The sequence below is a fragment of the Fulmarus glacialis genome, unplaced genomic scaffold (genome assembly GCF_000690835.1).
Source record: "Fulmarus glacialis isolate BGI_N327 unplaced genomic scaffold, ASM69083v1 scaffold8706, whole genome shotgun sequence".
In the NCBI taxonomy this organism is placed as follows: Eukaryota; Metazoa; Chordata; class Aves; order Procellariiformes; family Procellariidae; genus Fulmarus; species Fulmarus glacialis.
The window spans coordinates 15,739-31,792 of record NW_009218751.1 but is presented as its reverse complement, the minus strand read 5'-3'; the positions used below and the strand labels follow the sequence as shown (position 1 = coordinate 31,792).

The 16,054-nt window shown below is 34.9% G+C and overlaps 1 protein-coding gene across 1 annotated transcript in view; it reads right to left on the bottom strand.

Annotated features, from left to right (window-relative positions):
• Positions 1-255: 255 nt before the first annotated feature.
• LOC104078486 (paraspeckle component 1) overlaps positions 256-16,054 on the bottom strand; it is a 28,504-nt gene continuing 12,705 nt past the window's right edge. Inside the window, exons 3-5 of the mRNA XM_009580134.1 lie at positions 8,494-8,551; positions 4,065-4,234; positions 256-712 (exon numbers count right to left, since the gene is read on the bottom strand). Of these exons, the coding sequence (XP_009578429.1) occupies positions 527-712; positions 4,065-4,234; positions 8,494-8,551 (414 nt within the window). The 3' untranslated portion in view covers positions 256-526. The remainder of the gene's footprint in view (positions 713-4,064; positions 4,235-8,493; positions 8,552-16,054) is intronic.

The following is a 16,054-nucleotide window of genomic DNA, read 5'->3' as shown; positions in this document are numbered from 1 at the left end:
AGATGGAAGGACACAGTATCCTTGAGAACACTTTGTATAAAATTTGATGCTCTTCAAAAGTCGAAACAAACAAAAGCAGTTGTGTCGTAAATTGTTCATAGTACGTACCACAAATGCAGTTTAGCTAAACAGGTTCACTATTAAGAATGGAACTTTCTTGACACATAGTAGAAACTACATAAGAATGAAAATGATGCCACTTATAATTAAGCATAAAATTATTCTCACCCAGTATTAGTAATAACATTCCCAAAATCCTTTCAAGTGATTTTTATATTTTATTGTAATCAGATAACTGCATGTTTTACAGCATAGTCAAACATTGTATTTTGCTAGTCACAAACACATTGCCTTACATAATGATCCGCATAATTTCTGCTCTATACTACAAAGCCTATGACTGAATACAAAAAAAGTTTTACAAAAGAAACTGTTTTAGACTACAATAACAATAAAACCGTTTCCAGGTAACAGCTAAAATTATAGAGGCATATCACTGTATAGTTTTACTGGAATGAAATAAGTTTTAGTATCTGCGACGCTTGTTAGGTCCTTCAAAGTTGCCCCCTGGGTTTCCTCTACCAAAGCCACCAGGTCCACCACTCACGGCACCTACACCACTCATTGGCGGCTGAGGAGTTTCAGAGCCCGTTCTACTAACCAGAGGTGAACCCATCTGTGATGGACCTCCTTGAGGGAATCTCTCATTATGCTAATACAAGTCCATTTGGAACATGCCAAATGTGAGTTACAACAAAAACCACAAGTGATGTTGTCATGAAGTTCAGCAGATAGTCCAGCAGAATCAGGATCACACATAGAGGGAAGAAAGGAGCAATTAAATTAGTTATTATGGAAAAAGAGCTGGAAATTAAAGAGTGCTAATGTTATGCTCCAACTTTGTAAAGTAAATTAAAAATTAAAAACTTAAGTATTAAGACCAACTCTGGTGCTGAATGTAACTTCATCCTTTCAAACACATCTGAAGCAATACGTATTCTCTATGAAACAGAAGAGACAGCAAACAGTAATATTATACCTGAGCCCTATTCTGCCTTACATACCAACTACAATGCTTCCCTTAAATTAGACACAGAAATATTGTCAAACTAGGGAAAAAAAAAATCAACTTTTGTATTTCTAGAGACTGCAGGTTTATTCTTTTAATAGCAATATAACCTGAAGACTTATAAACCCACATATCTGTGGATAAAGCGTATTTCAGTCCATACTACCTGAGTCAGCCTTTTGTACGGCACTTCAGGAATCTTTAGTTAGACTTAAAATCCAGTCCAAATAAACTAACACAACTAGTGATAAAATGCATAACCGGACAATGCTTAGTTTAAAAAAAAAATTTGATATATAGATCTATAGCTTAACCTGAAATATCAAGATAAGATGAAAATCCAGTTAACGTTCCACATTTATTTTCCTTAGTTCTGTGCCTAATATTAATAAAGGCATATGTGCTTACACAGATTTATTTGGCTATAGCAATTAAGACCTAAAACAGAAAACATGCATCTGAGCACTTATAGTTCAGTAGTTATGCAAGTGTTTAAAACCAGAACCACATGATGAAATTTAAAGCATTAACTCAACATAACATAAACCATTAAAAGCATACATATATGGTACAATCAGATCTTGAAATAACTCATCGTTTACCTGTTCAGGACAGTTACACTTTCAGAAGAAATTCCTTCTGTACAGAGATCTACATTAATGTCCAAGTATTCAGAGTTTAACAAGAACATTCAAGAGTAGCACTTTATTTACATGCCTGGATCAGAGAAGAATTCTTCTGAAAGTCTAAGTCCAATAATAGTAGTAGAGCTCAACAGTTCTAAAGTCTGCTAATTCATATATATGTTATTTAAAAACAGCATTATATGTATATAGATAAAAATTTATGCAACTTAGATCATGGTTGTATATATGCGCGTTGTTTAAAATTTGACATTGAGTAAGAAAAAAGTTACTTCAACACTGCATAAAGATCTACTACTGCCCCAAAGTACCTTAAAATCTGCAGCACTGGTTAAAAATTGTTAAAAAAATAATCTTTAACTCATGCCAGCTTGTTAGCAATGGATATTAATTTCAACAAATAGCTTATCACATACTCCTCATAATTTTTACCATTTGACTTTTGGACAAAAAGTTAAGTCCTCTTTCCAACAAGGACCCCCCTCTCCAGCTAACGAGAAAACTGCAGTAATTACCTACCTACAATAAAGTATGGGGGGGGAAAAGCTATTTTTAAAATGTTATGTTCAAAGATAATCTATGTTTCAAAAGACTGCAGTGGAACAAAAAGAAGATTGCTTCAACTTTCCCCTAAAAGACTTCAGAAAAAGTCTTTTAATTTTCAATTTAAAAAATGAAAACTGCACTTCTGATCTATAAAGCATATTCTCCATTTCTCTCAGTGGAAACTGAAATTAACTCTTACAGTGTTTTAGTAGACAGCCCTCAAAGGATCTTTAAAGTGTCTTTCCAACAGCAGCAAAAATACCATGAGGCTATCTATGCCTTTCTGTAGGGGCTTGTCCCCAAATTAAAAACCTTGAAAGTCCAAAATGAAGGGAAAAAAAAAAAGCATCTAATTTGTCCTTCAGTAGCATGCAGAAGAAAATGGAAGTAAAAAAAAAAATTTTTTTAAAACATGCATTTTGAAGTGTCAGTATGTCCCCTACATTTCCATACCTGGAATGACTTTTTGTAGAAAAACAACAGTTTGAGATAGATACCCTGATTTACAGTATCATATTCTTTTCCTTACACCTCTTTTTCAGTGTCCATATAATCACAACAGAATGTTCCAGAGGTGACCAGTAACACACTGGTCTCCAGCAAAAGCATCTCTGAAAACAGTATTTTGTGAAAAGCATCCCTACGCTTTGTGAGAAATGATACAACTGATAAAATAAGCTGGCTCCTATGATGTGAAGTGAGATCCTCTCCTTTAGCTGGTAAAGGCCAGACTCATTATGTATTTTGTGCTCAATCAAAATCTCATTTTCCTCTAAGGAACAAAGGACTTTGTCCAAACTTCATTATTCAGATCGCTCAATCGCAGATGAGAAGGCATATATAAAAAAATACAGCTACAAAATGCTTCTGTGTTCCAATAAAACTATAATGGAATCCCTGTTTATACTCCTTTATATCGTATCATCACTAGAACATCCCAAATATCTATTTACAGAAAAATACTGAAAAATATGTAAAAATCAGATTGAAAATTATAGTTGTTTCTCTACGTAAGACATTACAGCTAGGAAAGTGACTGGCTATGAGAACAGAGCAAAAATGGCTAGTGCTTTAACTGCATCCCAATGGCATATCTGCTTTTGATAAAAAATTCCAGATGTATACAAGACATTCCCTACATCCCCTGGCAACCGGGCAATATTATTTCGCCTGTGTTGATATGACAGTTATCCCTAACAGCTGTTGGCATACTTATTTTTTAAGTGGCATAATTACTGTCATAATCTCATGCTTTCAACACTGTTAGAAAGGAAATACAAAACACACTAAAGTTGCTTTAAAAAATTAAATAGTTTACACAAAGATATCTTCACACTACATAGCTTCCAACATTGAACTGTTAATCAAAAACCCCAACAAGCTAATACATAGAATTTAGTTTCACAAAAGAAAAAACAGCAAATGCCTAAATTTACAGATTACTCTGGTATGTTGTTCCTTTTTCCTTTCACAGAAGTGATTTCTTTCTATCAGTGGTTTTTCATGACAGGTCATACATGCAAAGTTTTGCCACAAGTGCTATACATTCTAACCTCAATTTAAAGTCTGGTTACTGATCAAAGAACTCATCCCATTCTTAAGGGAAGCAGGATTTTCATAGTAATATCAAATAAATATTTCCCTTCTGTGTTGTAAATTATTTGCATGAACAAGTTTTATCAATTACTTTTAACATATTCAAAACATGTAACATGTTCTTAATCAGTGTGAAAATATCTTTGGTAACAAAAAAGGGCCATGAGACATGACAGCTATTCAAAGTAATTAAATTTGTGATACGTTACCACTGTTCCATTATCTGGCATCATTGGTGTTCCCATATTTGCAGCTCCTTCTGGTCCCATGGAAGGACCAGGACCCATTGCAGGGCCAGGTAAAGTTCCTCTGTTGTTCATATTCATACCCATCATTGGAGGAGGGCCTTGGTTACCAGCAGGTGCTGGGCTAAACGCATCTATGCAAAACAATCTATACTTAGAGCTGTCCTATCTGAATTTTACAAGAATAAACAAACAATTTACAATATTTAAAAAGCCAAATGTACAAGACTTCCAATACTTGAAATAAAAAAAAAAATTATTCTTTGAGACTGTACATTTATCTCAATCATCTGCTTTTAAACAGATTTTCTTTAATCCCTATTATTTTGCATTACATGATCTGCCTTGTGTATTTGAAAATCGTGAACTTTACAGCTAAATGTAGCTGTACGGTTTCCGTGCAGGAATTGAAGTGTTCCTATAGCATATATATGCAGTATACACACCACAAATTAGCAAAAATCTCAAGTGATTTTGCAGTAATTGGCAGCTATAAGGCAACTTGGCTCTTTAGGGATCATAACATATTAAATATAAATTTGCAAGAACTGTTCTACCAGTATTATGTTAACTGTATATAGTGTTACAGTATACTAGTCCAACATCTAAAAGCAACACGAAAGATAGTACTCAGCTTTACAGTAAGTTATTTGTAATATGGCATGAATAAATCTTGCATTTAAATGCAATTTATTATAGTAAAAGTACCAGAAAACTAAGGGAAGTTTTGTTAGAATTGAAAGTGACAGAACAGTCTCCTCCAAAAGTCTGATTCACAGTAAGAGGCAGAAGAGCTTAAAGACATCTTTGGAGGAGATCATTTAGCTGTAATATTGAGCTAGGAAACACCACTCTGCCAGTACCCACTAACAAACTCAACAGGTAGGTAAAAATACCTTCAGAACATTATCTCCTGTTGTTGTAAGAAAGAAAAACGTGTGATTATATATCATTTATGTCTGCTATTATAAAATATCATCAACTTTAAGACTGGTGGTGATGCATTTTTCTCCCCCCACAATGATAATCCACCTTTTCAGCCAAAAGCGTGCATGCAAAATTTAATAATGAAAGAAGACATGCCTTTGGAATCCAGCCTATGTTTTAAGTCATGACAACATACAAGAATATCAAGAAATCTGACATGTTGCTAGACTAATAAACTCGTTATTTAAAAAAATCAACCTCTCACCTCTCATCACAACTGTAACTTCTTTAGTAATGAATACATAGATGTACATCATTGTAAGCAGGCCATTTAGCACAGATACAGTACTATGACTATCTGCAAGTATGCAAACTTGCATCTTTATTACCTGCCCTGAGTACACATATGACAGCAGTCAGTGAAACCACTGCATCCAAGATATTGCTGCTAAAATTGCAGACCTGGGCGTGATCATATACATTATACCAACTGCAAGCTGCTTAGCAAAAACAACCCATGCAACACAGTAGCACACGTAAAGTGCTACACAAGTTTATTAGAAGCGATAGAGAAAAATCCTGTAATTTTTGGAAAGCAGAACTCATTTAAGCTTAGTAATGAGAAACTCCGAAAACCTCTCCCTATGACACTGAGACAAAACAAAGGAATGCCCAAGTCAGATGCTTCTTACCTACCCACAAGCATGATCCGTTCATGTAGCAGGTAGAAGATTGTGCTACAGTTCAAGAGAATTACCATTGAATATACCCTAAAACTGTTTTTTAGCGTCATCCATTCAGTGACTAAATATGGAAAGAAACAGAGAAGTCTAAACTGCCAATATAAGGAGAAACCTTTATTTTCAGAGGCTAGAAGTACACTGCAGGACTATCGTGATGGCAGTGCTTAGTGCCAGTACTAGTGCCATTAACCAAAAGCAGCCAATGTTTAATTATCTGTTACTGGCTTGCTTACCAGCCTAACTAAACTTAGGCAGCTGGCCACACTCAGGTAACATTTGCTTATCTTTCAACTGCAACAAAGTTCTTATCCTCTGTATCATACAAATACACCCATATTGCTTCCAGGGTGACGTATAGTGACCTACACTACCAAACCTCTATATTATTAAGCCACTTTCAGGCAGAGTCAGCTGTGACAGGAAGACAACTGGGGAGCCTAATGCAAGGCGAGAGTGGAGTCCTCCACAGTTTCAGCAAGAGGCCACTATGGCGCTTTAGCTATACCTCATAGGTCCTCCTAGCTCCAAAGCAGACCCTGAGAGCTAACCACTTGATTGCCCATTCTTTCTGGTGGGACACTGATGTTAGCAGTTAATTCACTTGACCAGGTTCAGCAAGAGATGGAAAACAGTCATCAGTGTTCATGCCACAATGCACAGACACTAAAAAAATGTCTTTTTCGGCAATCCGGAGGGCTGAAAAAGTACACTCTAAGTGTCCAAACTAGCACAGCTGGCAACAAGCCACAGTCAATAATCATCAATACAGAGATAGTTCCCAAAAAAGCCTTTTTTTCCCCCCATATTGAAAAGTTTATCAGCTGCACCTGGCATTACAGATCCAGCTAAGTGCTATAATGAGGCATATAGATTGTCTCAGAACTTGTTTGCCACAGAAAACAATGTAAAAATGAGTGGTACTGCACAAATCAGCCCAACGCTAATTAAATCCGTCACAGAGGTACCTTGCTTTCTAATAACGCTATCATGCAGGTATTTCCATTACTGAAGATACTCCAGCTCCCCACTGTTCCATAAGATGAAAAGTCGCAAATGGCACAGGTAAAGGCCAGTTAAAAATAAAGTTACAATTCCAACAGAAATGTTGAGAAAGAATGCTAAGATCAACAATTAAAGTTCTACTATTTAAAGGTCTACTGCGGGTTTTGGGGGTTGGGTTTTTCTGGTTGTAGTGGTAGGGTTGTTAATGGGCTGGAGGAAAAAAAAAATCTCTACAGTGAGCTAACCTTAAATCCAGATATTGTGGAAATAAACACTATCTTTACCTATTCACTATGGATATTTTTCCCTTTTTAAAATACTAGTTCACTGTTACTATAACTTCTTTTGGAACTACACATTTATTTCTAAAAGCATTTGTATCAATTTTAAAATCAAAAGTTATAGCCCAAAGCTTACAAAGCAAGATTATGATGAACGTCATTGTTAAGCATTAAAACCTGACAAGAAAAGGGCTGTGAACTGATTGCTATAAATACACATTTAAAATCTGTACGTAAAAAGTATATCTTGTGGATCTGGACAACTGGCATTAGTAGTTTTCCCACAGTATCAATATTTACAAAGTCTCCTAATTAAATGAATTTTCAAGTAGACTGCAACAATATGCAAAAGTACAACTATAAATAAAAAAAAAAATTTAGTCACAATTTATGCTTCAGCTTATTATTTGTAAATGACTTCATAATATCTTCCTTTAGAATTATTTTTAAAGCTCTTCATCTTCACTGAAAGAAAAAGCCTATTTCTATTTTGTAGGTATAAATGTGTCTCAATAAATGCAAGGTAATGGTGAATAATGTATTTTAAAAACTGGACCAAGCAGATTAATTAGTCTATAAATTCACATTACTCAAAAGGTCAAGTGACAATGTTTACTAAGTTTTGTATGTACTTTCAAATATAAAATACGCAAAAATAGTATTAACTTTTCTTAAAATCATAATCTTATTTTAAATGAACATCAGGAAGCTTCCAAGAGATTAATATTGACAGTTAATACAGCTCAGTAAGATTTTTTTTTTTTCCCCCAAAGAAATATTCTAAGTTTCAGTCTTGTTTAAAAGCAGATATTCTGGTTAAGTAAGATTTCAAACTCTTTCAGTCTGCATATATGGAGAAAGCACTAATTATTAAGAATGTACTCTTCTAGACTTCATAGTAACAGTTTTTAGCAGTGACAATATTTTAAGTCACAAAAGTGAACTGAGAATATTTGCAAATACAGACTTGCAATAAATTAGTAGAATACCAACCACATTATTCATTAATCTTCTGTCAGGTACATCAACAAGAACTTACCAATTTTAAGCTCTACATCATTTCACTGCATGCAATTACAGCCCCAACTTCTCTGAACAGGTAGTCCCTCAAAAAGAATGCCAAATACTTTCCAAACAGAAAATTCCTCTTTTGTATCAGATAATTTCTAGAGCATCACCTTCCCCTGCCTTTTTGTTTCTCTTAACTTGCACATCATATTTTTCTCCCACAGGTAGTCAAAACAATAAAATAAAGACACACACTGGGGAAAAAAACAACTGTTTGGAAGCAAAATATGTGAGGATTTTTTTTTATTTCCTAATACTGTTTACTCCTTTTTACCAGTAGTTGTCATTAATTAATAGTGCTTGAGTAACATGTACAGTCCCAAAGAAAAAGAAATTTTACATTACAGAAGCCTTTTTCCTTCAGATCCCTACCTCCCATGTTTATTGCTCCACGAGGACCCATATCACCCATTCTCATTTCCTGTTCTCTCTGAAAGTAAACATAGTTTTCATGGTCAACCTATCAATTCTTAGAATTTAAAACATTCCCATTTACTCCATGAAAATAAAAATTTTCAAGTTTCAAAAGTTTCCATTGATTACAAAAATGTATAAGGAATGAAGTTAACTATACTCCCATTTTTATAAAATAAAATGGAGTAATAAGTTCAATATAGCAATGCTGTACATTTTTGCATAATGCTAAAGGTTAAATATCATAAGTTTAATTTATCAGATGCAGCAGTCTAAAGTTCCCAAATAGTTATGTGATCAACTGCAAATGAATCCATCTTCTCTCCGTGTTTTTCATTAATAATAAGCAGCATATGTACATTTTAACTGTAAATAAAGAGGTCTTATTACAGTATTACTGAAGGCCGTGGTTCAATAATACAGTCAATCTGGATTCACGACTCAAAAACCAAGTTGACTGGAAACCAACCTCTGATGTGTTATATTATGGTATATAAACTCAACCTGCCAGTTCATCTTTGTTCAAATAGTTTTGACTTAACTTGGTGGTGGTACATTTTTTGATAAATTGTATCATGCTATTGCTATGTCAGTTCAGATACTGACCATCCTTTTGAAACCAGCATAAAAATGTAGTATCAACATAAACTATATAACATGCATTTATACTAGATAGACAAATAACACGCCAAATTGATCCAGATTCAATTGATGCTCAGTCATCCAACAGCAAAAGAGTTCTGACATTACTGATCATGAACCACGGCCTGCTGTGAAACAATACTCAAGAGAGAGTACCCAGAGCGGCAAAAATTATCACTTCAGGGAAAACACAGTACAGCTATCACAGATAATTCCAAGGGATTTTAGTATTACTGTTTACATCAAAAGGATGAAATAGAAACAAATTCACAGTTCGAAACGAAAACTAATGAAACTTACACCAAAAATTTTTTTCTCATGAATTTTCTGCAAGAATGTTAACGTATATTCCACTCCAGTGAACACACATGTGCTGAGAATAAGCATATGCAAAAAAATTTACCTGATTCTGAAAATCATTCCACTTATGATTTAAGAGTATAAGTTCAGATGCACTTTGAAAACAATTCCATATACTAGGCAACTGAATCAGTCTTGCTAAAAGCAACCTTTAAACTGAAATATTAATCAAATCAAAATACATTCATAGTATTTTTACGGTTTCACAAAACTCCTTTTCATTCAACCATGTTTGGGATGCCAAACATGAGTCTTCTATCTTCACACGCTTAAAGCAGCAGACACCAGTATTTGACAGAAAAGTCTACAGTTTCGTAAAAATATACTGGTATGGGAAATTACCGTAAGATACATGACAAAAGGCTCTCAGGTCAATAACTTTGTTTCTAGTGACTCATACTAATCTAGCCAATGAACTTAAGAAGATTATACACTATTTTCAAAAGAATATGGCTTAGTGTGGAGAGGAAAAGGAAAGCCTCGTAAGTAAAAGACACAGGCAGTTTTAAAGCCGTTAATGAACACTAAGAAGGACCTCTTTTTCTGACCCTAGAACCCACATTAAATCTTTGTAACAGAACATGCAACTACTTCGTCAGACCTTTCACAGTAATGTCAACTGACATTTTAAGTAAAATCAGCAGCCCTATTAGGATCAATCATACCCACAAATTGATACCAGTGAACTAGTCACAAAATCAGCATACAACCTTGTTGATACTAGTCTGCTTTTACACCTCAGCCCTGACATGAAGAAGCAGAAGGAAAAGTGCTATATCATCCCTAATGTCAATCCGTAGCCCAACATGGTAGAAAAACTCCATGGCTATCAGTTTACATCGATCAGACTGTGCGTGCACACGTGCTTGTGTATGTACATGTGTGTAAACAGGACATGCCACAAACAGCTGTGAGATACTCTTTAGCTACAAGGGAAAGCACCAGATTTTGAATTACTGCACATACTTACTTGATGCATCTCATCAAGTTCAACTGCAAGCTGGTGGTTTGGTTTTTTCAAATGTGAAATGTGCCATATAAGGCAGGGCTGAGTACAATACCAGCTAGATAAGGATTTAAGTACAGCGCTATAAAGCTGTACTAGTTACTAGAACTTAACTCATTTTCTCTGCAAAGGATAGAAGCACTGGCAAGCTGTAACATACACTTTTTTTAAAAAGCACGCTACACTTTCTCCTAGCAATAAACCAGTTTTTTCTCAGCTTGAAATGCTACCAGTCTTCAGTTAACAGTAAGTACAACAAAAGAGAGGGTTAGAACCTGTAATTTTTACTTTTTTTTAGTCTAGTCTAACCTTTGTAACAAAAAACGTGAAGAAATCATTTGCCATTTTGTAGCTTTAACTTTGGTGTTGAAGTATTACCATATAAAAACCATTTCAGCTATAGACTCAAGAGCCATAAATGTGCCTTATGATCTCTGCTGTCTGTTAACCAATCAACATGCCTACAAGAATTATTATTATTCCTACTGTTGCATGTTCACAACTTGTCATGTTCTTTTGAATTTTCAGCACAAGGAAATTCTTCTATACAGTTAACATGGAATTAGCAAATTTAAGATAAATCCTGTCAGAGAAAATACTCCATTTCAAATGTTAACTGACAGCATATATCATTAATGTAATTAAATGCTTGACATATTAACTATGAAAACACGTACTTAGATAATTTGCCAAAACTTGTATTTGCAGGAGTCCAGCTGATGATAAAAATTCAGTCGTATCCCCACAAATCATGCCCTAGACAGCTATTTACTATGTGAGCATAAACAAGTTATTGCAGGTAACTTAGGTCAACTATTCCATGGGTTTTGCCCAAAATAAGACAGAGAAAAGAATACCAACAGGCAGTTATGACAGAGTAGCCGAACCAGTGCTGGGTGATATTCCAGCCCACCTGAGAGCTTCATTCTTGGATACTCAAGCCCTTTGCAGAACATAAAAATGATAGCGTTATCTTCTCAGAGCTTCTTTTCCTCACTATGCGACTGCCCATTCTTCTGTTGAGTAGCAGCCTGCTTCAGCCCGTTCCCTGAAGCCACCCATAACTACCCATAACAGGGAGTTAAAATTGAGCAGCAAGAGAGGAGGGCTAAACTTTTACTAGAGAAATATGTAGGGAGGCGATTAAGAACCTCTGAAGTCACCTGGTACCTGGGAAAACAACTTAAACTGGAAGAGAACAATAAAAATGGATGATATGCAATTACAGGGGGAAAAGAAACCATAAGACAAAGAATGTGTAGTAAAGTGTAATTTAAGCTTCAGGAAGATTAAAAAAAAAAACCACAAACCCAAAACCAAAAAACAAAAGGAAACAAAGACTATCCTATTGTAAAAGGATAATTCTTTACACAACTCAAAAGAAAGCTTTGCAAATTACTTCTGTTGCAGGATTCTTGTAAAATACTTCAGAACTCACTAAAGTAAACAAACCTCAAGAAGGTTTGATTCATCTGAGTAATCTGCTTTTCGAAAAACTACTACGATGGCAACCATAGCATTATACTTGCTAATTACTTTAGATACAAGCATTGAAAATGAGATTTCCTCATAATTCGAACTCCTTTTAATGTCAACTATAAAAAGTAGATCTACACAAAAATATTGAATACACCCAGTTTTCAAATTACATATATATTGTACATTTAATATAATATGGATTCTCCCCTTTTTACAAGTATTAGAAAAAGGTTTCTTGAGCACTTGAGGTATATAATGCTCAACGTTCTTACACCTCAATCACCATTGATATCAGTAGTCTAAGTATACAGAGAACTGCCAAGATGATTCTTCTGGGTTTTTAAAATATATTAGTGTATTTTTAAGTTCGCTCTATAAAACCATGAAACTAACTGTTTTGAAAAGACACCTAAGAATTGATACAGGAGAATGTATCAGACGCAATTCCCTCCTCACACGGAAAATAAAAATACAAGTAGTTATAAAACTGTTTCTTTTTAACTGGCAAATCAATACTATTTTTTTCCCCGGAAACAGTCCTTGCAATTGCAGCAGCCCGAAGAAAATTAAAACTCTTGTCTCCAAATGATGCAGTATTCATGGTAAAAAAAACTGTCAAAAAAATGGAATAAATATGGCATGGAATATTTTAGAAAAGGAAAAACGAAGATATCAACAGAAATATTAAGACGACAGACGATACAGTTTTCTTCAAGTGTTTGTCGCCAGGAGATGTACTCCCAATTAATATAGGACTATTCACTCACCTTTCAGCTAAGGAATGGTGACCAAAATAACGCTAAGACACAGCATCAAAAAAATGCCTTATCAAACAAAAAGAACACTTACCCCATAAACTTAAACTTGCACATTAAAATCAGTAACTTAATTAGCACTTTATCTAGGTCGTGTGTGTAGAGCAAAATGTAATTCACAGTGCTATTGATTCTCACCTGTTTTCATTAACATGGAAACTGAATTCTGTTCTTAGCAGACTTTATATCTGTCAAAATAAGTAAAGACATTTCTGTATCTCTTACTAGAATTCATTACTCCCTTCTAGAGTGGTTTATTTCATTAAGTTCTTTCCAGAAAAGAAAAATTATTTCCAACAGCCTCTCCAGGAGGCGTAAGTTACTTACAACAAAATTGTAATTTACTGAAAGACACCTATATTTTAAAGACGTAAATCATAGAAATGGTTAAAATTGCTAGTTTGGCAGTCAAAACTAGAATTTGGGGGATACTTTTGATTGTGCATTATTTGTCCTTTCCTCAGAATATTCTATTTCAATCCAATGACTAGCTCACTGGAAGTTAAGCTGCCAGCAAGGAGTTAAAGTAAAAAAAGCCTTCTCTTCCACCCACTCCTCTTGTCACCTTTCCCTCTTCGGTTTATCCATCAATTAAGACCTATATGTAAGATCTGAAAGTTACAATATCCCAAAATAGTTAATTTTATTCCATCACATGCAGTAATAGTAAATAATTTTAAATCAGAAAAATACTGATGTTCTTTCAAAATCCAAGATTTCTGTGTGTTCCTGAGCACTGCAACCTAAATCCAGAGCTAATCCCTCCTCTAAGCTGGGCGTCATACTAGACGATTCCAGAGATCTCTTCCAGCAACAATTTAAAACAATGTTTTAAAGTCACAGATGTTTTGTAATAAAAAATACCAAATTTATATTAATGTGCAAGACAGCTACCGCAGCATATTAAAAATGTCAGTCTTAATATACCTTGTAACATATACTAGTATATTTAACACAGAATTAATAAAGAATTGGGTAGGAAAGTACTCCATTATACAACTTCATTAACTAGTTATTGAAAAGCCTCTCAGTGCATCACCTAACACATTAACACTGGAAAAGAAAGAAATGGATTGCAGTTTTGTGTGTGAGAGAGAACACACACACACACAACACTTCTACCTTACAGACTTGGAAGAAACTGTTTTCAAAAGAAATTCACATATTCTCTCAAATTCACATTTATTTTAATACCATTTCTGATCTTTACAAGATGGAAGAGAGTTTAAGATCTTCCTTTGTTTAGGTAAAACTAGCTTCTACTTTCCAAAACATGCAAGATGTTGGGGTTTTTTTTGGGAGAGTACGGTGTCAAATAACTGTCATCCTCCCAGTATGCTTTGGTTTTTAAGTCATCCTCCTACAGCTGGATGCAAAACCCAATCTGAAGAAAAGTTGACTTCCTTTCAACGCATCAATCCTCGTATGATGTTTAAGTTTCCAAACTGACAGTTTTGGAAAAGAAAGCAGTTTAATTGCACTAATATTACTCACATTACAAAGACATTTAGGGGACACCTCACTAACCAGCAACATTTAATAATCCCCTGAAAGAAAACACTATTTAATACAGAAGAGACAGCCACTAGGCTAATCTAAAAGAGGTAAGCCCGCAGACCACCTGGAGGTCCCTCAAATTTGTGAGCACCTAGGAGACTGAAAGATCCCAGAAATTGCAACATGTTTTTATTGAACACTATAACGTAAATCTCATTGTATGCGTTAGCACTCAAAAAGACTGCCATCTACAGCAGCTGCAAAGTCTTAGTAATGCAATCTGATTAAAAGTATTGAAAACATTCAAGAATGAACAATCATTACATTACTATTATTCTCAAAACATATTGCTGCAAGTAATCTTTTTTCTTAAGACTAGTTTCAACATGACTTGCAAAATTTTAAGTTTTCCTCAAAATCTAAGTCAAAGGACAGCTGAGTGCATTAATATACTTGCTGTTCTTGCACCTTGGCCAAGACAAATTGTATTTCATGCTTTCCAAATACAACTGCTGTTTATAAGAGGCAGCAGTCCACATGTTCTTCTCTCCTTTGTAATGCAGAAGAACCATTATCTTATCTACAAGATTTTACTTACATTTCAGGTGTCCTTTTCTCTTACTTTTTTTTTTTTTAAATCTAAAATGTTCTAGTTAATTCCACCTCTAAGAAAGCAAACCTGTGACATCCTGTAGAACATGAGTATATAATTACACAATCAAAAAATAAAACTGGATCAAAAAATGTGTTTTCTTTTTATAAAATGTGGACCAAAACACCACCATTGAAAGAGCAAAGTAAATCTATTTTTCACAACACAAAAGACTCCCAAACACTCCTGCTATTCATCAACCTCCACATGGCACACTGGGCTTGTTCCAGCCTGCAAATATGTTTCAGCTACTACTTCAAAATTAGCAAAGGGAAAACTAAAAAATCTTGTAGAAAAATACTGATGCGAGAAGGCAAGTTAAGAGCTGGTTGAAGTTCTTTCAAGAAAGTCAACTAAAAATGGCTAATACCTTAGAGTGAAACCTGTCTGCAATAAAGAGTCACTCTCACTAAACTGTTAAAATACTGTCAAAAATTGATTTTTTTCAAAATTTAAGTTTGGGGTAGAAAGTAAACTAGATTAGGAAAACAGTGTAAAAACCTTGCAATTGTTATACAATTGAGACATTTTCTCACTCCTATGTCATGAGAAGCAGAAAATAACCACTGCTCTGAACTATAGGAATAAGGCAAACATACTAGAAAAGACAAATGAAATTCAAAATTATGTTGAAAAAAATGTGAGTAATCATTGCTGGTTTCCATCTCAGAACAAGTGAACAAAAGAATACTTACTGTCTGAGCCAGAAAAGGTAGTAGTATAAACTTTTTTTTTTTTTTTTGAAAGACATTCATGAATAGACACTTTATCATGGAGACAACTGAGAATTCAGGCACTGATTTGGATGCAGAGATATTCACCTATCTTCACGTCCTGGTTCCGGCTGGGACAGTTAACTTTCTTCCCAGTAGCTGGGGGGGTGCTGTGTCTTGGGTTTGGTATTAGAGCATTGATGGCCCATTGATGCTTTGGTTGTTGCTGGGTGGTTGGGTGGTACTTGCATTGGGGACTTTTCGGCCTCCCATGCTCTGCCAAGTGCAGGAGAAGCTGGGGGGTGGGGGGGAGGAGCATAGCCAGGGCAGTTGACCCAGCTGGCCTATGGGGTAT